Source organism: Cygnus olor, chromosome 12, assembly GCF_009769625.2.
Source record: "Cygnus olor isolate bCygOlo1 chromosome 12, bCygOlo1.pri.v2, whole genome shotgun sequence".
NCBI classification, from domain to species: Eukaryota; Metazoa; Chordata; class Aves; order Anseriformes; family Anatidae; genus Cygnus; species Cygnus olor.
Window position 1 is genome coordinate 5,288,673 of NC_049180.1, and position 27,219 is coordinate 5,315,891.

At 39.3% G+C, this 27,219-nt stretch overlaps 2 protein-coding genes across 4 annotated transcripts in view; one reads left to right on the top strand and one right to left on the bottom strand.

Annotated features, from left to right (window-relative positions):
- Window positions 1-27,219, top strand: part of CMC2 (C-X9-C motif containing 2) — an 88,617-nt gene that overhangs the window by 40,388 nt on the left and 21,010 nt on the right. The window lies entirely within an intron of this gene.
- CDYL2 (chromodomain Y like 2) overlaps window positions 8,658-27,219 on the bottom strand; it is a 59,258-nt gene continuing 40,696 nt past the window's right edge. For both annotated transcript variants that reach the window (XM_040571607.1, XM_040571608.1), the window contains exons 4-7: window positions 20,981-21,153; window positions 16,212-16,422; window positions 15,302-15,445; window positions 8,658-13,164 (exon numbers count right to left, since the gene is read on the bottom strand). In XM_040571607.1, coding sequence (XP_040427541.1) covers window positions 13,006-13,164; window positions 15,302-15,445; window positions 16,212-16,422; window positions 20,981-21,153 — 687 coding nt within the window. In that variant the 3' untranslated portion in view covers window positions 8,658-13,005. The remainder of the gene's footprint in view (window positions 13,165-15,301; window positions 15,446-16,211; window positions 16,423-20,980; window positions 21,154-27,219) is intronic.

The following is a 27,219-nucleotide window of genomic DNA, read 5'->3' on the forward strand; positions in this document are numbered from 1 at the left end:
TGTTGGTTGTAATTCCTTTCATAGCAGTTGAAGATGACCTATTTTTGTAGCGTATCAGGTCAGATTTGAATCTAAAAAATGTCCCATTCTTCTTGGCAAATGAAAGAGACCTTCCTCCTGTTTTAAAAAGTTAGCCATTTCTATGCATATAACCCGCGGTCTGCTGCTTTCATTAAAAACAGAAACAATCCGTGATGTTATGTCTTATAGATCATATGCAGGTAGAACACAGGCAAAACTAATCCAAGCCTCCTCACCTCTAATATCTCAGTCCAGCTCTGTTTTGTAAAGTGATTTGAGGACTTACTTTCAAAAAAAGGTTCTTAATTTCATGTTTTTAAACATGTAGATGTTACACATGAGAAAAACACGACTGTCTGGTAGCTGTGTCACTGCACACATGCTCAAAATGCGGCCTCAGCTCAGAAAAGTGGGCAGTTTTGGTTTTTAAAAGATTGTCACAATTCTAAATCAACAGTTTGCCTGAACACAGAGAAAAATTGCCAGTGAAGACACAGAAGACGAGTTCTCCAAAGCAGTTGTGTGAATTTGGTACCTAATTTCCATTAATGCAAATTTTGAAAAAATTGCATGAGGAGAGGCCCTATTTCCTTTGACTTGGAAGGAGCCCCTCGATGCCATCGTAATGGTAGTCTTAAAAACATGTGAAATGGTGGCCTCAAGAAATCTGAGGGTTTTGATGGTGCAGAAATATGCCCTGTTGATTTGCAAATCATAAAATAATTTTGGCTGCAGTGGCCTGCCAAGCTTTCATTTAACACAGATTAAAAATAAAATTTCGAATTACTGTGTACATGTATAAAGTATCTGTCATCACAGTGATGTATGAATGTTACTTCAGCTTAGATTTAAGAACAAGCAGCACCTTTTCTGGAACCAGGGCCCGTGTTCACAGCAGCCTATTGTTAATTAGTCTTAAAAACACCAACGGCTCTTACTGTGGGGTATAAAGGTACTGTGAGCTACTCTGGGACACGTTATAGTGTCAGGTAGTTATTGCATTTATACCACAAGTAGAGAACTCCTGTCAGCAGAAAGAGGAGCTGTTAGAAAATCAAAATGTCTCTGTACTTGGTGTCATGCGTTGTTATCTTCTAAAGATAATAATGTAAGTACATTATCAACATTTTTCACTCCAGTAGATTTTATTTCGTTTCTGCTATGATTGCAGTTTTGTGGGACTGCATTTCAACTTCATCCTTACACTTTTTATTCCCCTGACCCTTTTATCTTCATTAACATAGTTTTCAGTTTTAAGTATTAGCAATTTCTTGTGGTTGTAATTAATCCTGACTGTGCTGACTTTCTTTTCCTTACTGCACTTTTTGCTTACACACAGACTTCTGCCTACCTAGCCATATCTAGCCTTAGCAAAACGTTTTGGTGCCTCCGCTACCAAGTTCACTCTCGCCTTGAATGCCTTGCCCTTTGCAGAGTCGTGTTGGGAACAGGTTTCTGCTGTGTCACCCACTGCCTGTTCAGCGCATGGGCTTCCTGACAAGCTCTTCCTTGTTTCCTTGGGGGTTTTTCATTATGACTATGCAGAAGAGCTGCTGGCATGACTGCTACTGTGTATTAATTTGTTCTTTCGTTAAGAATATGAATCAAAAAAATATATTTTTTCATTTCAGTCCCTTTACAGTGGAAATCCTTGGTGCTTGTGGCTTGTCTTTTTCAGTGTTTTAAATATCTTCTTTTTTTTTTTTCTTTTAACTTGTGTAGCTCCTGTTAGAGAAGGTGTGCTTTCCAACAAGAGCCCCTCCTCTGTGACCTAGAGCTGTCTCGCAGCCTGCCTGCAGCATGGCCACTGGGCAGTGGACGTTGGAATCCTTTCTGGTCTTAAAGGGATTTGCATAGTGCATGAAAATTAAATGCAGTCTATTGCTGAATATTTTTGCACTTTTTTTTAGTAATTACATATTATTATAGTGCTATTTAAATACAACCTGACTAAAGCTTTTATTAGTACTTTACTACTTAATTAACAACTATTGCTGAAAACAGTCTCTGTACTTAGATTTATTCCCGCTTAAGCATCCGTCCTGATGAAATCTGTCTCCCCATTTGAAGGAATATTTGACATTCTGTGGGATGTTTTTTCTTGGCTGTTTCTTGAAAGTGAGCCACTTATTTAGTGCTGAGTATCTGAAATTATTTAAAACACTCCGTGCTTATGCTTTCTGCATAAAAATTGCAGAGATATATAAATAAAATTCTCAACAATAATTCACATCCTTATCTGGGTGAAGAGCCTGTATACAACGTTTCCAAGTTGTAAAGTGTTCAGATTCTTCTGCTGCTAAATCAGCAATTGCATCTGTCTTGTGGTGCCACTTCTTGTGCCGTTTCGTTGGGTCTCTTACTTCCCCACCTTACTTGCAAAGAGTGTAACCTGGTATAACCTGTAGGTGTTATTTCCCACACTGAGGAGTGTACACAAAGAAGGAGTTTGGATGTAGAAGTGCAGGAACAGGCAAATCATGGTCTGTTTGTAACTGGTAAATTTTTTAAGACTTTTTTTTGGCGGAGGAGTGCTGGGTGTATGGAGCAGTGCTCTGGAGCTCGGTAGGATTCCTGGGAATTAGTGCTGGGGTGATGCTGGAAGATTTCTTAGAGCTTTCAGCGTACAGGAAAGATGTGTCATGATTTCCTTCCATAAACTGCAAGCATAATACTGCAAGCTGACGATCTTTTACATTCCTCTTCCCTTATGAATTTCAGATGGAGTAATTTACCATCATACCCAGGAAATTTGCTTTAAGAACTGGAGTTCTGCAGAACCTGATTCTGTTTTCACACTTGTGTAAGCCAAGTGGGAGCCAAGACAGGATCGCTCACAGTAACTGATGTTGGTTTCCCATCAGAGTTATTCTTTGGTCATACTTCTGTATTGCCAGTCCAGTCCTGTATTTCCGTGAGGTGCTGGTGGAAAGGCATGCAGCGTTTGAAGAGATAACCACCTTGGTGCTGTGCGCCTCGGAGGGAGGCTGCCATCTTTGAAGTGTCCTAGGTTTTTATCCACTGGCTGAGCTCATGGTCAGCTCAAATGTATCTTTGGTGCAGATTTGGCTGCCTCATCTAAAGCTTCTACTACGGGTGCTACTGCCTGGAGGAGGGACAGGGCTGAGGGTTGGGGTAAAAGTCCTTTCAGCCCCTCCAGCAGGGTTTGGCAGGGCTCCTCTCCTAATGCCACAGGCGATGGTTGTCTCTAAACTTTGGGCTTAGGCTTTACAAGGGCTGATAGATGGGAGAAAAATTCTGTCATAGATCTGACTGGGGAAGCCAACTGTGAGTATTTCTACCTGGCCACACATCAGATGGCTGTACAAACTAGTTTCATGGTCCAGCCTTAATCCAGGGCAGGACGAACAGTAACACTAAGTGGGTGTTACCAGCCCTGAGTTGAATTCCTGCAGAAGATGGCTCAGGCTGTGGGGTTCAGTGGGGCAACCTGTGAAGAAATTACTAATTTGTGTCAGCGTTTGTAGGATTGAGCAGCGTGAGGCACAGCCCAGGTAGCTGTTCTCAGCCTTTAGCTGGAAGCCATATCTGTGCATTAATGGGGTAGCTGGAAGGATAATTACCCTTACCTAGCACTGTGAAGGCAATAACTAGAGGCTTTTTTCCCCCCCCTTTCCCTCCCCTCCTCCACAGGTGTCCACTGTGGTTTATACACCTGCGAAGAGTGAGTAAGAAAGTCGGTATAAAATGCTGCCATTCTGGTTTGGCAGTGTTTAACAACCTTGTAAATGAGTGTTGAGATTTTCAGGTGGAGCATCAGGTCCTCTTTCAAGTCTTTTTAAATTTTTTTAATCCTCAATCTTTTTGTCCTTTTTTTTTTTTTTTTTTTAATCCTGAATAGAAAATCAAGGGTGATCTTGCAAAGTGATGCTTCAATGGGGAATTTCTGAAGAGGGATTAATTTAAAAATGATTTAGGAAATCTCATGATTTCATCAAACACTCCACCAGAATACTGTGAAGCAAAGCAGCATGCACAGATATTCCTTTGGGAATATGACAGATCAGTTGAACTGTGTTTTTGGTAGGAAAATGGACTCCTTTTTCTGTCTGTGCAAGTATTCAGTGTTATAGATTATAATGCCCTCATGAAACCCTTCTGAACTCAGCCTTGGAGGGATGTCAGTGGGAGTTTTGTCAGAGGAAGGATTGTAGGGCTGGACTGATGCATGTTCATGAACCTCTTTTCTATCAGTTTGCTGATTACTATTTTCTTAAGCACTTCTCCTTCATTAACATTTGAGAACCCCTGTAAGTCGGAGGAATACTGAGATGGTTTCCTGTACTAGTGGAGAGTAAAATCCATTATTATTTTTTTTCTTTTTATAAAGTGTTTTCATTCTGTTTGTAAGAAAAGCGTTGTCTGGAGTGAGGGTTAAATGCATTCTTGACACTTGATTCCCTGCCCTGGCTGCTGACTCACCAGTCGGTTGGCACGGGGCCACCGAGGTTGTGGTGGGTGTTTGCCGAGCACTCGGATCACGCATGGAGTGCTGTCGGATCTTCTCGTACCTAACTGAAATGGCTAGGAAAAGCTTTAGCCCTTCAAATCGGCTGTATTGCAGCCTATTTCCTCCTGGTTCGCTTTTTAGCCTTTCAGTGGATGGTAGCATAAGTGGCTTTATTTTAGGAAATTTTACGTAGCGAGGACCTGTGTCTGTGTTCCAGCTGCTGACAGCCACGTCTGGAAGACGAATCTTACCAGTGTGTTTGGAGGTATTTCTTTCCAATAGGCATGACATTGGCATACAGGAAAATATGTCTATCTTTTATCCTGTTACATGTAAGTACATGAAAAAGAAAAGGTCCTGTTTTTCCGGTCTGGCTAATCCAGGCACAGCGTGGTGCTGGAGACAGCATGGATGTTATGATCATGTTGTCCATTGCTGTTTTTGGATGAGCCTGGCCACTGGCATAAGAAACTTAGAGGTTGCTTTATAGTTAGAAACTTACAGTTCTCTGGACTTCATGCCAGGAGCAGCCCTGCGCAGAGCAGTGATGCAAGGTCGTTGTGGCAGGAAATCCCACAGAGGGCTGGACCACTGATATTATTAAGGCTTGTTTTAAGAAATAAAGGGAGGATTAGGGTCGAGCAATTGCTGACTCCATACCCTACACGGCAAGCAGTGGGCATGCCGCTGCCTATCAGCAAAGCCGTGCTCATTTGACCCCTACCCCTGGAACAGCAGGGAGTCCCTTGGCAGCACGGCTGGCTGCAGGTTCGAGTGGTTGTTCATTATAAGCCTAATGGCAAAAAGTGGCCTTGGAGGGAATTGTGTGCCTGAGTCTGAGTCCCTGACAAACTGCTCACTGCAGCTGCATACAAAATAAACAAATGAGAGGCTAAGATATTGCAGATCTTGAATAACTGGGCACAGGAAGAGTTTTATGTGAAAGCCTTTGTCCGTTTAAAGAACCTCTTGTACAAAATGAATACCCTAGAGCCTGGTAGGTAGCAAAGGTAATCACTAACCAAAAGGCTGGCAGGACAGCAGTATGAAAATGCTGATCTTTTAGGAGTGATAGAAATTGTAGCACTTAGAAACACGTTTCTGGATTACTGTACATAGCTTACTTCTAGATAATAGTAATTAACTTAATCCTAACAAGTCCAGATTGCTACTTACTGTTTAAATCATTTTTCATTATAGAACCTCTAATGTCACATGCAGCTTTTTATCTAATGCCTTAGGAGGCAGTGTTAGTTCGATAGCCTCTGTTTCAAACATGACCCTTAATTGCAAAGAGCATTTTCATTTTTATAGTTGTGCACCAACATATTTCTATGACTGATGAATGACATGAGTTATATAGCCATCCAGAATTCAAATTAATAAACATGACTGAAAAGTTGAAGGAGGTTAAAACATAGTAGAGTACTTCTTCCTACTAACAAGAATCAGTGATGAAATTGCAAATGTTTAACTTCATTAAAAAATTCTTAGCCAGTGGTGTTAAATTTTGACGAAAAGCTGTGGAGCTTTGCCTCATGTGTCACATTATTTTTCAAAGAACATGACTACCAGATATTCCCAGCACTGTTATGGTGAAGGAGTTGGCAGTAGTGTCTGTCAGCCAGTGGGCTGGAGCTAGAAGTAACTGAAGTCGGAAGGAGGATCTCCATTGATGTTGGTGGATTTTGACTTAGATTACTGATTTGTTCCAGTGCCAGGAAGTGATCAAGGAAAAGCAATATTGTTAAACTGAGGAGTTTTCAAGTTACTTCTGCATTACCGTCTTCTGCTGTGTCTGGTTTGTGTACTGTGGGGAAGGCGTGGTAGGGGCCACAGGTTTCCAGTGGGGTCCCGACACGCCGTTTTTGCTAGGAATGGGAAATGAGGTCATACAGACAGTGCTGTGTCTGTCACTGCAGCCACATGGCCTCTCCTTGTGGAAGGAGGATGTTTGCTTATTACATGGAAATTCACTGAAGGATAGGTGAAAATGTAATTGCTAGAATTGCTCCTGACTCATTAAGTAGCATTACTATTTTTGCACCAAGTTGGATGAGGATGGCATTCTGTGAATTGTGTCATGTTAAAATATGTTGTGGAGCTCACAATAATTAACCCCCCTCCCCAAACAATTAGGGTCACTTTCCAATACCATATAGCTGGAGATTATATATGTGTTTAGATATTCCTGTGGAACCAGGCTGCAGCAGGAACCTAGTTCTTATAACGGTAGAGGCTTTGCATAAAGTCTCCGTTGCTTCTTGTGCGTTTCTGGTCCTTGCTTCGTGCTCTGTGTTAAGTCATTTATTCCCTACTAAACAATAAATGTTTCCTTTTTCTGAAATGAAAATTCCTTTCTTTCTCCCATAGCACTTCTTGACAGTTCCAGGTGAAAATTACCATGTCAGGCCAAATGGACTTAATAATTGGTATCCAGCAAAGCTCTGAAGGGCTCTATTTTTACTGTACCTCTGTAATGAGCAAATTTTGTAAAACTGAGGAGAGTATAAATTAAGGCAAAGTGTTACTAGCACAATTTAAATAGTTTGAATTCTAGCGCAGGTTGTTACTCTGGTTTTCTTAGTAATTTGAAACTCTCCATGCTATGACAGTAGGTTGTTTTTGTGGAAAAGTCAGACAGAAGAGTCTTAAACAGATGCATCACATTATTAAATTGTACGATCTTCTGGTCTTCTTACAGGAAAAACGGGGCACAAGGGAGAGGTGAATTTCACCCTTTGACTTTCTCCTCCTCGACCAAACGTCCTTCAAGATCAGCCCCTGAGACTTGATTTGCTTTCAGTGCCCCCCGCCTTTAAAATGGCATTCTCCCGCTTTTCTCAGGTGCTTGCACTTGCTGATTCAAAGCCTCTCCTTGTCCTTTCCATATGCAATATTGTTCCTGTCTGTTAATCAGAACCCAAAATGAGAAATGGCGTATTGTAGTTTATGTAGTGTTTTGGCCTGTTTGAGTACTTTCGAGATCTTAAAGCAAGTAGGATGGCTGCCTGCCTGTTCTTTTCTATGTGCAATTCATAAACTAATCTGTTGTCTAATTAGTGTTGCAGTCCCCTTTAAATACACTGACTTACTGGGTTCTTCTGTTGGTACATGAATTTACAACCACAAGGACCAACACTTACCTTGCTAATTAAAAACTGAATTTGTAATATTTAAGTGGATTTTTAATATTAAAGATTTTTTACTTTCCATTAAAATGATCTATTTAAAAATAAAATGTTGGCATTCTGTGTTAAGATCAAACCTTACCAATAAAATGTTTAGATGAGGAAGGTGTCATAACTCCTTCAGCATGTGCACATCGCTTACAGTCAAGTGTAAACTCGAATTAATTCATGACAAGAGTCATTATAATAAATAATTGGATTTGTTGATGGTGAAGCAAGACTAAATTGCCTAACCCTCTGCTCTAAATAGCTGACCACAGTTTTTACTAACAGTGTCTGTCGTGTTAGAGCTAACCAATGTAATTGTTAGAACATGGTTGTTGTCCTTTGAGTCAAGTGTATGTCATTGTTTCAGCTCTTGCTGTATAGGTGGTTTGGATAATGCTGTCTCCCTGTAAAAATACCCTTCCTTTTCTGCCCCAGGACCAGTTTCATAGCTACTCTTCCAGTCATGGGCAGTACATGATTGGAAACACCACTCAGGGATGCTTAAAGCCAAACAAAGGGGGTTCTGGCTGAATTCAGACCTCCTTGGCAGACAGCACTTCAAATGCAAATTCACTCCTGTGGGGCCAAAACTCTGGATGCAGTAGGTGGTTCTGAGTAGATATGCTCTAGGTGACATGTACATGTCAATAGTGGAACTGATAGTGGTGTAGAAGGTGTCCTAGAAATACAGTTATAAGACAGTCCTCGGTGGTTTTCTTGGGTTTGATCATGAAATGGTAAGATTGATCATGATGAATGATTATTGAAGCATTTTCTACTGCCTTCTTTTTTTTTGCCATAAAAAATAGTTTTAAATTTAATTTCTCTTTTAAAAAGCTCCTTGTATGCTTACTTTCTTGAAAAGGCAAGAGCCTGTGAATAGTTTTAGCATATATAATGCAATATAATATGTAATGTTTGAGTCTGTGGCTACTACTTATCACATTCAATCCGATTACATAAAGCTGGAAATCACTGCAGTGAAATGAAGTTTCAATGTTTTTATTCAAAGCAGCTTCTCACAATGTATAAATACTGCATATTAACACACATGAAAAATACAACTTCTAAGGCACCCAGAAATGTGTCCATACACTAGTTACAGGACCATCAACAAATAAATTGTGTACAATTTGATCTAGACAGTCAATATTTGATATATCAGAAGATACAAGTCCCTCAGTACTGTACCAGTTTCAGAAAATATTTACAACACTGTGATATAGGGGTGCCTGTACCCTTATAATATTATAATATGTACTCATTACAAATATTAGAAACTGTTTTAGTCTGTTCCATGGCATTCTGACAAAATAACTTAAGGGCCTAATTTGCAAAGTTCTACAATTAATTACTTGTGCAAGTTCTGAAAATAAATTTACATTGACATAATTTGTGAATTTTTGGTTCTTTGCTTCATCTCAGAGGTTTGGTAATAAGCCTTACCAATAGACATGCCATCCTAGCTGAACGTCACTCCTTTCCCAATAGGTCAGTGGATACATCTTTTCCCCTTACACTCGACGTAGATGAGAATACAGTGTTCGTAGCAGAAAGAGACTATTTGATCTTCAGTACAAATGTCAAAGTAGTTCACTGGCTAAGGAACTAATGCTTTGTTAGAATAATGCAATTCTTTGGTCCTTTGTTTTCATGGAAGGCATAATATTTTTATTCACTAAAAATTCAAATCCCGTCTGTGAGTAAGCAAGCTAGTGAATGACTTTCAGTGTAGTATTTAAAGTAGCAGTAAAGAGATTTAATATGGCTTAAAACATACGGTTAATTGGGCAGACACAGATAACACATCTAGGATAGCGAGTACCCAAATGTACTATGATTAAGATTGTCTATAAGTCTCTTATGTAAACTTCTTTAGTGTCTCCTAACGAGTGGTGGCTTTAGCCAGATTTGACTTTTATAGACCCAGCCACACAAAGCCTGAGATTAAACTACTGTGGTTGGGAGCACAAATGCACAGTTTATATATAACAAAGCCCACGCTGTCTAGTCTAACTATGTTGTTCAAATAAACAACCCGTATTATCCTTTTCACAAGAAAAACTTAAGGCCCTGTACTCTGATTTGCTAACTTTCTTACAGCAATTATTTGGGGAAGTCCTTAGTACTACATAAGAATTATGTAGCTTTAAAGATTTCTTGTACCTAATGGTAAGGCTTATTCACAAATGCAATACATTTATAAATTACATTTAAAACTGTAAATGCTGGCAAAATAATTAAAAAAATAATAACAAAACAAAACAAACCTCAAACAAAATGGTCTGTTTATCCCTAACATTAAAAGAGCATTATATTCTAATGAAAAAACTATTGGCACAAAACCATTATATTATAGATTAAAAGAACAGTTAATAGTAGTGAAAAAGATTGCCTAAAACGCATACCCTAACCTACCACAGAAATATAAAAGTTTATATTCTGAAAATATATACTGTATTAAAGTTTGTAAGCTTATTCATTTAAACAGAAATGTACTGAAATAGTAAACTAAGCAACACTTATCTACAGCAAAAATATACATGCAGGACAACACAAAATAAATTGCTTACCTTTAATATCTACAAATGCAAAACTGTAGATTTTTAAAGATTGTACAAAACAATTTACACAAGAATAAAATAACATACTTAACAACAAATTGCATTTATAATCTTAAATACTGTGAATATTAGTAAAGGTACCCAGACTAATATGTACAGTACATTGAAATATCTGAATACCTAGTAAGGACAGGAACACAAGAGAAAATTGACTCTGATCTTTAAATACTGGAAAAGAAGCTTTTGACATTATCATTCTTTTCTTGAAGGGAAAATAGATTCCATGAAAACTAGACTGTAACTGTATAGATATGAATAATTAAAAGTGTTAACTATGGTTAACGCTTGCTTTAATGGAAAAATAATTATAGAAAATGTATTTCAACCATTCCTTTGTCATAAAAAATGCTAAGATACAGACATTTGAAAAATCAGATGAAATGATGCGCTTTAAAGGTCTAACGACTTATGATTCTTCTTTGAAAATCTCACATAGAAAGCATACCTTCACATTGCTGAGCAATTTTCCCATATTTATCTACAAAAACCAAGCATAGTATTGAAATAAACTTCCTAACATCTTATTAACAATGACTAGGAGATATGGCTCTCTGGACAGGAAGAAAGGAAATAAAGGAAATTGAGGAATCATGGTATTTTCATTGCTTTTTTTTTATGTTTTTAACTTCTGAAGTCATATGCTGGAGGCCTGATTGTGCAAACCCTTGTGCAGGTGAGTGGTTTTCCCTTGCGTAACCCCTCTGCTCCGACCGGGAGCGCTGTCCTGGTGCCTCAGTGCTGCCGCGGCTCCGGGGCATTGCTGGCAGCTTGTGGAAATAAGTGAGTATTGGCATAAAATGGGTGGGCTATCTGTCACCTCAGATGGTGCTTGGGAGAGCATTGTGTCAGACATTTCTAAAGGAGTTACCTGTTTTGATAGGATTTCTTGGAAATACTTAAACAGGCTGGTTAGAAGGCAGATTTTGTCTTTTAATGAAGAAGTTCCATGAGAACTCCTGCCTTCGGGGTAATGATTTCCTTAAAATTCAGCGGTACAATTAGGCCATAGAAACAGCACTTTTAATTATTTGTGGAACAAGAAATGTTATAAAGATGTGTTGAGGCTCCTGCTTCTTGTAATCACCTGTTAGCTAACTTTACAAAGGCTTTGTTGAAACTCTTCATGGAAAGACCGGGAGGGACAAGACCTAACAGCCTTGTTTGCAGAGCGGAAACCATAAGCGACACACTGAGCTCAAGGATGGAGAGCAAGTGCAGAAATTACAAAGCAAAAAAAATGTGCAAAGCTTCTGCTTCAAGAGGCTTTAATTTGGGCGTGCTAAAATGGCAGCTGAAGTCATGGAGCACGCTCGGGTTAGTTCCTTGTTAATTGCTTTGCTGGCAAGGAAGAAAGGAGAGGGATCCAGTGTTCCCAAGTCAGTCAGTGCCACTGAGAAGTCCTAGGATCACTTTCTAAAAAAGCAGATTGGGTTTCTCTTGTTCATCGCAGACTGTTTTTATGGATAGCCATGAGTTGCTGTAGCCAGGTGGTGGGGTGGCCAGATGTGGAGAGCCAGGAGAAGCCAAACAAAGCTTCTCCCTCCCCTTAGCTTGATACCTAGCACCGTGTATATACACTGCTGGCCCACACCCAAAGGCCTCCAGAGCAGGAATTGTCTCACACCTGAGGAGTCAGGCAACTAGACTAAGGCTCATAAGGATTGGTTTTCAGACTTCAGACCAAAAGGGATGCCTAAACCTGAAGAACAGTACGATGCCAAGTGACGGCACCACTCACCCTGTTACTGACATCCGGCTAACAGGAATATAGTAAACGTAAATGAAGCATCTTGTTGGCAAGCCCTTCAGTGCTCCTCAAGAAGGCAGAAAGTGAAGAGAGACTTAGGGGGGACTCACTATTTCAGAATCCACTTTTTTTTTTTCTCTTAACCCTGGCAAATGAATCAGTTCCATGATTTTTGTACAATTTTACACATACAGGAGCACACCCGTGGCTGTTTCTTGCAGTGCCCACAGCATGCTGTGTGTTTTCCATATACTCTTTATTTTTCTACATATTTTGCTGCTAAAAATGTGTTTGTATTCTCATGTGATACCATTAATTTGGTCAAGGGAAGTATGAAAATAAGATCAGTGATCAATAAACAGCTGAATATGAACACAAAATAAATAAGTTAAATAAATTTAACAAAGAAAAAAAATCCTAATAGTTTTTTGTAAACCTAACTTTACATATTATACATATAAATTACCAGATTTTTCCATTACACTGTTAGAACTTAGAAAAAAAATAATTAAAACATTTCAAAAGTGTGGTGTTTGGGTCTACAAAATATTATGCTGACCCGGTTCTTAGATTGAGCCCTCTGTGTCAGCCCAGATGTGTCGCGACAGCAAGGATAAGTTAAGAAGGACAGACAAAATACCTCCTCACCGATGGTGTGCCCTATTGGGCCTTGGGGGTGCTTCTCAGCACATGGAATGTATACTTCTTTCGGGATGAGCGTGTGAAAGATGCAGCCCTCTGTAGAAATTATGTGCACTGAACAAGCCTGCCTATGTCTCGGTTACACGAAATCAAACCAGCTACAAGCAGCCGTGTAGCTCACAAGGAAATCGACACAACCATATGCAGTAGGGTACACTGTCACAAATTCCTCAATGATGCATTGCCTCTGCTTTTCAAACACAGGTAATGTTTGACTCTGGTCACAACTGGAGCATTTTCTGTTGAAGTCAGGCCAAGACATCAGACTTCATAAATTTTGTCTTGCAAGTAGCTGAATAATGAATCCAGTCCTTTGGAAGAACTCCACAGCTGTTTTAGCATCTGACACTCTTTCTCGTTCACATCTTCAAGGCCGGATTTCAGGAAGCTCCGCACGAGACACTTGGACTCTTCCAATACCTAAAGCCAAAACATCGCTCAGTATTTTATTCTAAATCTGACAAACTTATTATGGATAATGGTGTGAACAGCATTTTATACTACAAACACTGTTTTCCAATCTAAATAACCCTTTTGGGCACAGAAGTCAGAACTGGTTTACAGCTATAACCCCGCTGGCTGATGGAGGTTTGTGCATTAGTGCCAACATTTTTAAGGAATGAGGGATTCTGAAGGGCCTGGATTTATTGAAGGTCCGCTATGCAGTATTACTGGAAGGAGGAGAACTCCCTCCTGTTGAAAATGTGATCCCTTGAAATGAAAATGTTTTCTGTAAAGTAGTCTTTAAGGCTATGGAGGATGGAAAGCCAAATGTGGATGTCCGCCTTTAACAGTTGTTCTCCATGCATCATTTCCGTACCAGAACAGAAATGAGGAGGAATGGGCTTTTACTGCAAATACCTTTAGAGTTTATTTTCTTAAATGCTTATAAGAGTGAAATATTTAATAACAGAAGGGCATTTAGTGAAAAAAGCACCCCCTGACTGTGTTCTGGAGGTAGATTTGCTTAGCGTAATGCAATCAGTCACAAGAAATCACTGGAGTTTTTCCATCGGAAAGCCCAGTCTCAGGTCCTTCATAGTTGATGCAGGTTCCCGAAGGCATGAACAACTCTAGTTTCTCCCAGAACCATTTTTGGACCCAATGAGATTGCCTCCTGTAAATTTATTTTCTAATATATAATGCAAATATGTATCTCACAAGGAGCCCAACTAGCCAAACAAAACTATAATAATTCATAAACTGCTGAATTTTGGGGACAGAAGATTTAATTTAAAACTAATACAGCCCTAATGGTTAAAGGAGAGGCAGCCTTGTCGACACCTACAAATTAAGCCCAGTTCCTATCTGTTTTAGGTTTCAACAATATTAATCCAGAATAATATTTCTGTAACTCAAGTAAATGGCACTGACTGTAAATAGCGTGGCCTGCGCATTTTTTTTCTCTGTTTGTGAACAAGTATCCACAGCAACTTGGGATGAGCTCCTCACATGCACTGTTTTTGTGACTTCAGCCTGGCTGGCACTGAGGATCTCAGGGAGTAAACCTGGTCTTGGAGAGTTTTAACTCTCGTCCTAGTCCACAAGTTAGCACTGCTCTTTCCAACAGGTCTCAGGAGAAGATTTCCTTGGCAGCCAATAGCCGTGAAAGAAAGAAAAATTCTCAGTAAGGCCCAGAGGTTTTCCCAACTCATAATGCACATTATATCAGTGTGATCAAATAAGCTTATGCTACATTTCCAGAGTTTCATTCTGAATGTCTTCGGTGAGATCTAATCTACACTTCATTTAATTAAAAATCTCCTGTGTCTCTACCTTCTCTTTTACAACAGATCTTTTAAATGAAACTAAGGGATGCCAAGAGAGTTTCAGGCATAAGAAGTATAAAAATAAATGGTAGCAATTTGCACTTCAGTTAGTGCAGTTCTACTGCAGCCTGTATCATGTTCTTCACTGCATTTTTTTAAAACAAGGATGTGCCTGGAATGGGAGCATAGCTGCCTGAAGGGGAGAACCTTAGAAAGTAAAAATAGGAAAGGATTTTCTTTCAACTTCTATATACACAACAGGGCAGTCATAATACTGCGGCCAGAGTGCATGCAAATCCCCCGTGTCTGAATCCCGTCGCAGTGGACGTTAGCTGGCACTACCCCTCCCTTCGGGTGCTCGCGTAGGACGTTGTGCGGAGTCAGGAACTAGGCAGGTGCACAAGAGAAGGCAGTCAGCTGAAACATAGCGGGCCAGGACAGTGTGAAAGGCAAATAGGTTTTCTTCCTGGCCCTGCAGAGACTTCCTAGTATAGTTGCATTGTTTCAGACTCTCTTCATGAAAGAAACCTGTGCTGAAATTCCCTTTCAAAATCTGTGGCAGGGGCGGCTCCACACATTGAATAAATGTGGAGATGGGGAAGTGAAAACCCTCCCTGCGCCTGAAAAATTGGAATCTCCACGAGACTGCTGATCCCGATCCTGATTTTCTGTTGCTAGCCCTCTTCCACGGTTATGGCTGAGGACCTGCTTTCTGACATGATGAGCCTCGGGAGCACACCTTACCTCTGCAAAGCGTAACTTAGTCACAAAGCAGTTGGACTCCTTACCACTGCACTGCAGGACGCCATTTCCTTCACCCGCAGCATCACTTCTTGGCTAAACGTTGTTGGCCAGAATACTTGGGACACTAGTCCTCTGCTGCAGGCTTCCTGCGCTGTCAGCTTTCTCCCACAGAACAACATTTCATTTGCCTGTGAAACCAAAAGATTACTTGAGATCTTGGGTCAAAATTCCTTTTTCCTTAATTTTCCATGATTCCTTTTTGCTTTAAAATTTTCTTCCACACCTGCCTGCTATTTTGCAAGATTAAATTTACAAATGGTTTGCTGTATCTTTCCATACTGCAAAATACTTCAAAAGGAGTTTTGGTAGCTATTTAAGGACTGTGCAGGTGGCCAGAGCACAGCATGGGTTTCACGTAAGTGAAATGTGCTGGCATGCACGATGAATCCGTATTGCTGATTTTATGAGAGTAAATGTCGGTGATACAGCGTTACTGTGCCGAGTCATGGAACAGAGCATGAAATACTTTGTGGGGCAAATTCTGCATTGTTATTCTGGTAAAAACTAAGCAGCCTTACTGGAATTACTAGGGATCTACTTTAGGGAAGCAGATAACAGAATCCAGCTCCATTACTGTGCAGTGCTAACGCAACACAAAGTATTCTGTAGCATCATTCTGCTAATGCGTTTCTTCCCTTTTCTACCATAATCTTGACAATTTTTGCTTTTTCAAACTGTGTTCAGTCTTTCTTGCATACAGTATGTGCAATTTATTGAATTCAGAGATCATTTTGTGAAAAGAAATTGGTAGGCATTAGATGAACTTTCCATGGATTACATTTCCATCTATGACAATTCAGAGAAACAGTTGTTTTCTGTTTTAATTTTTAAAGAGAGAAAGAACAGCATGAATTTAACAAAGGTTCTTCAGCAGTTTTAGGTGGAAAACCTTACCAGTGCAACACCCAGAATTTGTGGGAATGTGTAAGATGAGCAGCCAGCTGGAGTGAGTCGGATTGTTGCATATGGTGTCTGAAACCATGCCTTCTCACTTGCCCAAACGATATCACATAGTGGCAAAATAGAAGCTCCTAACCCAAGAGCAGGGCCGTTGATAGCAACCACAATTGGCTTCTTAAACTGAATAAAAGCTTTAACAAAATCCCTAAAATAAAAAAATAAAAGAAAGATCTTGAATACAGAAGTAACACTTAGATGAATTCCCGAGCTTAAAAGTATTTAATCTGAAAACAAATCAGAACCACAGATGAACACAATAAATGCCATGGCCCATTTTTATGAGGTCAGAATTGCAAGATATTTTCTACTTCACACACACAAAATGACTCTCATACTTAGCTATTTAATCATTCAGAGTACCTGGCATATTAAATACTTTTGCATATGTTGTGTACGAACTGGCTAATTGGAATGGACTGACTGCTGTGCTTTGGCAGAATGGTGTGGTTAGGGTCAGTGTTACTTGTAGACCAGTAACTCATGAGTTTGTACATAGTGCTTCTCCGTTTGTTCCAGAATGGCTCGTATGGACTCTGATGGTCTGGTTTGGCCAACTTGATGAACATATAGCATGAAGGACAAGAAACCGTAGGAGTATTGTTGAGTATTTATGTTTTCAAGAAGTTCTTTTGAAAATCTTATCTTAAAGGTTACTGCAAGTCCCATCAGTGGCTTGGGAGACAGTGAATGCTCATGGCACACCCGCTGAAAGAACAAGACCCCCAGAGGGGATTCAGAGAGAAAGAGAAATGTTTGAGCAGGAAAGAATTTCATGAGAGGTCTGTTGGGTCTTCATTGCAATTGACTTGGGCAGAGGCATAACGAAGTAGATACCCTTGCCCACCTACAACTGAAAATGTGAAGCAATGGGAAATAACAGGGAAGTAAATGTGATCCAATTCATCTGGATGAATGAATTGGAACATATTAAATTCCGTGTACTGAGGAGATACTTGAAATAAGTCACCTACCAGAAACTGTGGAAAGACATCTGTTGAGTGGAACAGCCTATACACCAATTAGGAAAAAAACGAGTGTAACTGAGAGCAAATTCTGGGCTCCAGCAGCTCAGCGCACAGCAGGTATATGAAGGCAAACAAGATGCTCAGTTATTTTAGAAAAGAGACATATATAAATCAAGCTCAGAACAAAAGAGGTTATTCTGTTCCAGCCTTGGGTATTTATTAGATCCAGAGTGCATCGTTGCTGACTGATTTGAGGAAAGAATGTGATTTTTTGTCAAAGGTGCCCTTCAATGAGTTGCAGATCTCTCCCTGAGGTCATGAGGACCGAGACTCGTGCTTCTGGGAACAGGAGGTGTGCCTTGCAGGTCAGAGTGCTGATTTGGCAAAAAAGATAAGTATTTTATTGGACCGAAGTGCAAGGACTTTGGCTATATTTTAAATGGAAACAAAGAGTCTGATGTCTCTTAAGCATTAAGTGTTCAATGACTGAGTTCTGTTTTTTAAGCCATCTAGTAAGGATTTGATTTTTGACTTTGAGAAAATAGTCATAGGAATAAAAGAGAAGATCAGAGAAAAGACAAAGTGGCTGAAATAAGGAACACCGTATGTATGTGTTCAAAACGATCTCTAGAGGATGGCACGGTTATGGAGAGTTGAGGTTCATTTTTGTTTGCAGAAGCAATGCTGTTCCCTTGTCTTGTTATTTCTTGTTTATGGGCTTGAGTAGTGACTGCGGATCACTGCACCTGATCAATTCCAGAGTTTTGAGATCCGTAGTAATGTCATCAACTCTGCTAGTAGGACTACACATGGGAAAGAGGGGTGTAACAAATGATAGGCAAAAAGAACAAGCAATATGGCTAAGTGATGGCAGCAGATCTGAGGACCATGTGGAGGCAGAAGAAGATTTGTGGAGAAAAGCAGAAAGCAAGTGGAACCTGGAAGTGACTGTGGAAGAGAGATTAGTGGTGTGGAGAGGAAACAGGGATATGATGGGCAGGAGGAACAAAGCAGAACACGTTAATGAAGGGGAAGGGATGAAGGAAATGTGAAATCTTCATATGAGTGAGCAAGGAAGGAAGGCCTGGAGGTGGGGTGAAAGTGGAGCAGATCATTGGGAAGACACTGAGCCTCTGTCACAAGGGGAGGACGGGGAACAGAGTATGGCACAACGGATGGCTATGGAACATACCACCTATAGGATGGAATGGAAAGCTAAAATATTGGGAGCTTACAAGGGGAACAAATGCCTGTATTTGGTCTGCAGAAGCTGCACTCCACTTATCGGTGTTCCCTGCTTAGGACATCACTGTTTCAGCGAGTTCTCTGTCCTCAGAACCTGGCATGTTCCTGTGCCTCCAAACCAGAAGTTCACGTGTAGCTGCTGGCATAGAAGATCCTTGTTTCAATTCAAGGAAGTCTTTGAAAAGGACTGAAAGTTGTAATTGTTGCTTGACAGCAGAACCTGAAGCTTGAAGGTAGGAAAGTGTCATGTACAGAAGGCTTTGTTTTCGCTAGAGGAGGTCTGGAAAGCTGACCGTCAGACACACTTTGGGATGCCTCTGCGTTGTTGCAGTGCTGCAGTCAGGGCTCATAAACATGTCCAAGTCTGTAAAGAAGCTCAGCAAGTAAGGTCGTCCGTCCTTTCTTCTGACCATACCCAGAATTTTACATATCGGGTCCTGTCCTGGTACCTGTCTGGTGGTGCGACAAGGCAGGCTGGTGCTGGGAATGCTTCCCACGAGTCTCTTGAGTACAGGACTCTGCAGGCCATGCATGTGTAGCTGCTGTGCAGTCATCTGTCTGCCTTTTCCCTGCTGCAGGAGTGCAATGCCAGGCACGTGTCTGGATGGTGGCTGGAGAGAAGCAGCAGCACCACGCATCTGTGAGCTGCAAGCCCCAAAGGCAGCGGATGAGGACGGGGGCCAAAGGAATACATCGTTCGTGTGAGATGAGATTTGGTGGGTATTTAAACTTTAGTTTTGACTTGTGGTCAGTATACGGGATCCGCAGTTTAGAAAGGGAAAACACATGGTAATGAAGACTTTAATTTCATGTTTGTAGAAGCATGCTACTCTAACTTGATGTAGAGCAGTGAAGGCAGAGATGCGTTAATGTGTTTGAGGACATCCTAGCCACTGAAAAAGGGAAGCCTACATTTTTACTACTCTTATTATAGTGTATTTTCCATGAGTTGAGTCCTTTTTCACAGAAAGCACAGACAGTGCTAAATGGAAAACGTAGTGTATTGTTTCCAGAAGTACAATAAAAATCTATTTCCAGTGGGCCTGAAGCCGACATTCTTGACGAGAAGTACATTGTACGAGCACTTCAGGAGTGTTTGGTGAGCCCAAGGACAGGAAAACAGTCTTGCAGTCTGACTTACTGTCATTTAAATGTTGAATCGGTAACTATACCTGTGTATTAAATGTGTGTAGGTAATTGTGTACATATATAACAATACCTTTCTACACAATATTTACACAAATAGTATTAAATTTGTATCTTTTCAGGGAGTGCGAGTGTGCCTGTGTTTTCAAACAAGAATAGTGATTTTCTTCCCTCCCATTTTCTTTTTTTTTTTGGTTCTGCATTTTTAAAAATGCCTCGTATTTAAGAAATACTTAGGATGTATCCTTCAAAGGGATTTTTTTTTTAATATCACTAAGTGATACTCAAGCATAGCTAAAGTGTTAAAAACAGGTCATGATTTATTATGTTTAAGAAGTACATTTTAATTCTTTCAAAATATTTTGAGAATTTCAAAAGTATTAAAGTGAGAATCAAAACTGATCTGCATTACTTGTAACCAAGATAATTGGTGGTTAACACATCACATAACAACTGTACCTACTCTCATATTTTATAAATACATCCAAAATACATGTCCATTGTAAGACAAATTCTTTAATGTTCCTTCATAGATTTGTTAGAATTTGCTGCTTAAAATTTTAAAGCTCTCAGAAGAATCGTATTTGTAGGAAGTAAAAAATTAAAGAGACCAAACCCTCTGCTGGTACAGACTGGTGAAATACCACTGACTTCAGTGGGGTGATGTTGATTTAAACTGGAAGATCTGCCAAATATGAATAAAGTATACCTTGTGGATAATGGAAAGATTTGGTGATGTATTGTGCAGATTGATTTGTAGACTGCATGTCATAAACCCTGGATTTCTATTAAGGTAACATGATATATATATATATAAGGAAAGTCACATTTTAGTTATGAAAATAAAACTACATTTGCATATATATTAAGTAATTTAAATTTAAGAAAGAGTGGAGACCCTTCTAATAAGGTTCTGAAATACAGTGGAAAACTGCTGTTTCAACAGAATATGACTAAACCATGGATTCCCATTTGTACTGAAATTCATTAAAATGATGAACATTAAAACAAGTAAAATATCTGCCTTTCAGGAACCACTTTAGAAAATGAAGCAATAGCGAATTTGGAAAAACAACAACAAAGTTGTATTTGAATTTGGAGGATTAATTTGAAGTATTAAATACAGAAAAGTGGAATAAAATAAATCCCTGTGGATAGTTAGCACTGGAATAAATGTGCTTTCTTTTGTAATAAGGAAAGGTCCAAGGTTCTTACTAAACAAATTTGTAGGACTATAATTAGAAGGCAATCAACACTTAAATATACAACATTTTTGGACCTGATAAATATCTTTATAATCACACACTGCATTTCATAATTTAGAGATCATAGGTAAGCTTGGGTCACCTTATAGCTTCTGCAATCCTAGTGCTTTCCTTTCTTCTGTCATTGGATAACCTGCCAATTAAATATGAGTAATCTAGGCCACTACAGAATACACTTCCCACTGCGCTGAGAAGTAAGAGTTTACTGTCATCAGCTGATGCATTGCACAATGCTCTCCGAACTTCCTTCATGATCTGTGGATAAAGAAAAGTAAACAATTCGACATGCATGCCGTTGCAATATCATTTCCCTACTTTTACAAACCTTATTGATTTTGAGAGACTTAAATTTTGGGCACTATTAATACTTACATCAATGATATATATTTATATAATTTTAATAGAATGATAACACTGAGAGTTTGCAAAATATTTTGTCTTTGGAAGTGCTTTGCAGATGCTTATTAATTTAAAGAGGTTTTAGAGCTTGGCTGTTCTTTGCTTGTTCTATGGGAAATTCTAGCTAGCTTATGCTATTTGCTTACAATTTAATAATTTCAAATACCACTTTTTTGTTTTCAAAATTCAGTGTACATCACTGTAACACAACAATAGCCTTTAAACCTCAACAGGTTGTAAATAAAATCTGTAAACCCCATCTTTCAGTTCTTCAACTGCTTTGGTTTGTATGGCTTGAACCAGAGCGAGGTAGCACAAGAGGACATCGTATACAACATCATGACAAATATATTATTCATTTTTCTGCGGTCAGTGATATTGTTACAGCCTACAAAAGTTAGAACAAAAATGCCACTAGAGAGAGAGACATTTTTACACTCTGATTTAGGACTGGATCAAGCTATTAATCACACCATAAATCAAACTAATCAAAATCTGTATGGGATTGAGCTGCTGCTATTGTAAGAAAATAGCCTTTCATCTGAGTACAATTGTTTTCTTAATGATTTTTAAAAGGAAATGTTATTTCATGAACTTCTGATGAGCAACCTGTCACAGTTCAGCACAGTTCGTAAGCTGTAATCGATTTAAGCAATTTGAGCTTCCCCTCTTCTCGTCAGTGCTTTGCTCTTTGCTTCAGTAGGGCCCTGATTTCACCTAGTGTGGCACTGCCTGGGCTTGAACATCCTCGTGTGTTCAAGCACCTCCTATGCACAGGGCCCTGCTCAGCCAATTTTTTCTCATTTGTTCTCAGAGTAAATTTAAGTAAAAGACAGCACAAGGTGGATGGGGCATCAAATTTGGTTTCTCTGAGAGAAAACCAAGATTTTTAGCTTGTGATTATTTCTGTTCACTACCTTCTTTTTCCCCCAAAAAAATCTTTAGATCTCCAAAGTGCTGTATTTAAGAAACACAGAAGTTTTATTTTTACTCTTCTAAATAGGTAGACTTCTATTAGAAATGTTGTGGTTTCTGCGAACAAGTTTGAACTTGTATGTTCATGCCATGGAGTGCGGTGCTACCTGTCTGCTTTCCATACGTTTGCATAAAAACACCCCGTTGTTACTGGCTGCTGAGGCTGGGACGTGAGAAAGCAGGTGGTGAATTCTAGGTGCTTTACTACACGTGCTTTACTTTTACACGTGCACTTCGGAGCTGCTGCACTACTGAGTATGTGGCAGTGGGTGGAAGTGAAGCAATTAAAAGCAGCAGAATGTGGATGTGCATTAGAAATTCTTGTGCAGGTACAAAAATGGCATTAGGAATATTGCAAGTACTGGTTCTTCTAAGAATCTGAGAAGCTGTTTAGCCCTCAGTTGGTAAAAATACAGGCAAAACTGCACATTTTGTAAAGGGCAAACAAAGGCAAAAAAAACCCAACAAATCTCTGTCCAAAGTTGAAAAAGAAACTTTAGAAGGTGGTAGATATTAGAAATAAAAAATACATATTTTGATTTTCTTAGTTCCATGTGAGTGCAAGATTGCCTGTCCCCAGAATCTGCTCTTTCTTAGGGAAGGCGTATAAATAATATCACAGACTAACACTCAAACATTTTTATGTACACTGAGGAGCTCTGCCACGAAGTGGTACTCTGTTCACTGAGTTCCCCTTCTGTTCCCCTTCCTGCAGTGACATTTGCTTATGTGCCACCTCTTTGATGTTACCGCTGCTATCCTTCAAACACATCCCTACCACTACAACCCTGGCTCCTTTTTATCTTACCCCTTAGTGATTTGGATTGCTAAAGCCATCTTAGAGTTGGTACACCAAAATTTGGAGCAGAGATTTTACTACCTTTAGGAAGAACCAATATTCTCCTGTCACTGTTTTTTCAGTGTTTTGGAGAGAGGGATATTGAAGGTCCATTTGTAGGAATTGATTTCTGGCATATGGTTGAAAATGAGGAGGCTCTGACAATGTTCCGGAGAGTATTTTTGAGCAGGAGTGGAAATTTATTTCCACTGCTTCCCTAATTTCTAGCAAAAGAAAACAGCATGACAAAATGGAAAAACGTAATGTAGAAGTGTTTTTGATCTCCAAAAGATTTTTTTGTTTGTTTGTTTTGTTTTTGGAAATATCTGTAAGTTTGATGTTAATGCCATTATTAAAAGGTGCTCAGAGCTCACTGGAATATACTGAATCCAGTGAAGTCAGTTGTCACTCCCTTGTTCTGTGACATGACTCCTTGGCTGTGCCGCCCCAAATTCACCTGGTTACCTTGTCGCCTTGTCCCTCAGCCTATCTGCATCCAGCCTGCTGTGCTCTGTTGCTTCTGAATGCGTGGCACCGTGGCTTTCAGCACTGATTATTTAGGTATGGATATTTCCCTGTAGATGTTTATATGATTACAGCAAACCTACTAACAATAAAATACGATAAAAGAGACGGTTTGGGTTTAAGGTTAGAGAACTGTGTATTAAACTGCACTACTCTAAATATAATTTTGGTTCAGAACCTGCTCTCTGTGTTTAAGTATGAATTTCTATTTAATGCAGCAATGAATTCAGTTTACGTATAGAGAGATGCTATGTGTTTTAGTTCCATTTCTTTATCAGATTCTAAACTCTTTTTCTCTCTTCCACAGTACTTAAGCCTTCCTTCATTTTGGTATAACTGTGGCATTTGTCCAATTAATTTTTTTTCTTTCTGTAATGGACCAGACCTAATGCCACTATTTGCAGGGCTCCACAGCAGTATTCTCCAGTTCCAAGCTTTTTTTTTTTTTAATTAGTTTTTTTTTAATGTCCTTTTAGGCAATTATCACTTGTGGGGGCAGTATTTTTATTTGCATTTATTTGAATAACATTTATGAAGAAGCTTTATACAAAACAGTATGGCCCAGTCCTTCAGCTTATGAAAATCTATCAGCTTATAAATTCAGACCAACCCTAATGCTTCACTTACTGATTTATTGAAACCCAAATATATAATAAAATTATCACTTTCTCAAAAGTTGCTCATTTTTTTTAATCCTGTCAAGAAAACAAGTTGGTTAGTCCTTTAATAGGACACCTTGTATTGCAAAACAAACATAAAATGTTTAAAGGTTTCATTAAACTTCTAAAAGTTTATTTTAATGCCTTTCACAGGACAGAGGAAGTTTTAAAAGGCATTTGGTGCCCTTTGCTTTCAATATCGCTTACATTCTGGGGAAATCAGGAAGCTGGGAATTTATCGCCTTAATTATACAAAGTGTCTTCAACAGAAGTCTCTCGTTTATATAAATAGAAATACTAGATTAAAAGGTTAACTTCTCTGAATCTCTGAGGATTTGTTATTGATATCCTTACAGGTAAATATTCTGTAAATATTACAGTAAAACAAAATTTTAAAGCCATTCAGTTGTTCTTGGAGCCTCTTCCTCAATTGTGCCTTTTTACACAAATGCACTTTTTGTTACTCACTGGCTCTTTATGCAAACAGATTCTGAGTCCTTTCTGTTTGACAAACAGAGGAGTTACGAACCTGTAAGGCTGGCTTCAGGCATAAGTGTGGCCAAAGAAATAATTTGTCTTTGTATGTGAGCAAAAATACAGAAAACAGTAAAATTGTATCTGCTCCCCCACCTTTTTTATTTTAAAAAGTCAGAAAAGTTGTAAGTAAGGAAAAGCGAAGGCAAGGCAGTGCTCCAAAATGCACCTGGTAGAACTTTAAACCCTTCGGTTCTCATGGCTAGAAATTTGAAACCTGCCTCTTTTGTAGGTGAACTGTACTTGAGGTAGTTATATCCATCTTCAGTGCACACATTAGCTGTTTGGGGTACGTTTTGTGTTTAATTCAGTGGAATATTAATTCCTATCTGTATTAATAATATGCCGTAAAAACAGTGGAAGGGTCCATTTAATTGAAACAGAACTTGCAATGTGCTTAGATAAAACAGCAGCAGCATCAAAATTGGAGAATGAACTTCAGAAGCAGCACAAGGCCTGTGAGAGACAATGCCCTAATGGAAGCAGTAATGATGAAATATTTTTGCATATCTGCTTTAGAAATTAATTTTAAAAGTGGCAAGCCCGAGCCACTGCAAAACCAAACCAAAACCAAACCAAAACGAAACAATCAAAAAACCAAGCTATGCCATTTCATGACACTGGCTTGAAAGTTTTATAAGGTCTTGTAAAATGTAAGGAAGGATTTCTACAGTCCCTGTACATTTTGTAGAAAAATCTCAATTACTGTAGCGGCACTGAGCCAACTTCGGTCAGCGCAAATGCTGCTGGAAGAGCCTTGACACATTTTGTGCTAAACCACAGGTGTGATGTGGTTACCAAAATGTAGGATGAAGATTCAGGTAGACTTTTCTAAGCCTTTTATTTTTTATTTTTTTTTCCTTGTAGAAGTAAGTTTCCTGGCCACAAGTGCAGTATCATGTCAGTGATAAGGAGGCAAAGTTTTGTTTTGAGTCAGCTTTGACGTGCAGAACACTGTGCCGTAATTCTAAAGTTCTTAGTTATTTTAATTAAAGTGAAATTAAAGCAGAAATAGCAGAGGGCAACAGATGAACAAAATGATTGGATTCCATCTGAAGATTAAGGTAAAACCCAAAGGGAAGCAGTGGAGCAGGGGTGTTTACAGGTGAGAGTGATTTTTTATGAGATTAATTTTATAATGATTGTGGGCAATGCACACCTTTCCCTTTTTTTATTTATTTTTTCCTAATGTGGGTGGCTGAGAATAACCAGACCGCTATTTTGACCACACTGAGTCAACCTGCTCTCTGCAAGTTAATCATTTTCTATTTGGCAAACATAATTTACTGAATGTTTAATCGAGCTTGAAGTTAGCGTTTCTTTTGGCAAAATGAAACACACTCTCTTACATCTTGTAGGAGTTTGGGGTTTGTGCCTTTCTATTCAGTGGTGCTGTAAGGGGCCAAAATAAAATTGTTGGACCTTCCCTGAACTACTCCGTCAGTTTATCTTAGGTCATGGGTGACAAACTGTAGGGACAGCACATTCAACATACTCCTTTCAGTTTCTTAAATTTTTGCTGAATTTACCAACATGGGAGGTGCTGGATTTTGTGGCGAGTGCCCAAGGGCTGCAGCCTGGAGCGAGGCCAAATAAGCAGTTTCATGGTTGCCAGCAAGCAGCCTTCAGAGGCTAACAGCTTTCAATTGCTCTCAGCCTGGATGAGTTTTAAACAGACAAGTGCAGAGAGCTCATTACCTTGATTAATTCCTGGCTATCCAGATTCTGGTCAGTAAAGTAGTTCTTTGAAATGTATTTCCGAGCTGTCAAAGGAGCTCCCATAAAGGTTCTAGAAATAGTCAATGCTGGTGATGCAAGGAGAGGACTATTACGTGCTCATCATTTATTCTTAGGCAGAGGTGGGCTCCAGGCATATTGAAAGTTTTGAAAGAACGAAACAGATTGGTTTGGCAGACCTGAAGAGCTTGAATTAATTCATTGGGCAGTGCATTTGAACGCTGCTGATGTGGAACAGCACAGCCAGCAGTGTAAAGATATGTCTGTTCAGCCTGAACATGCTAAGTCCTTGATTTCCTACCTTTTTTCAGGCCCTTGAGCTCTTCATTTAAATTACCTGCAGTGTCAATTAGTGGCAATTAATACATGGATGGAATGATGGATTTGATGCAATCATCTAGCGTGTTTTTAGGGACTAGTATTAAAAGCAGGTGTTTGGTGTTCTGAGTTAATTACTGAGATAGTCCTTTTAAATATTAAATAGACTAAAAACTAGGAGCGATAAAGGTATGTACCGACAGTTTCAACTATTTAGTATAATTCTAGGTATTAAAGTCCATGTGTATGTGTGCATTTGGGAAGGTGGAGTCAAATTTAGGGCCCACAGCTTCTCAGCCCTTCCTGTGACCACGTAGTACAAGCTACAAGCCTGAC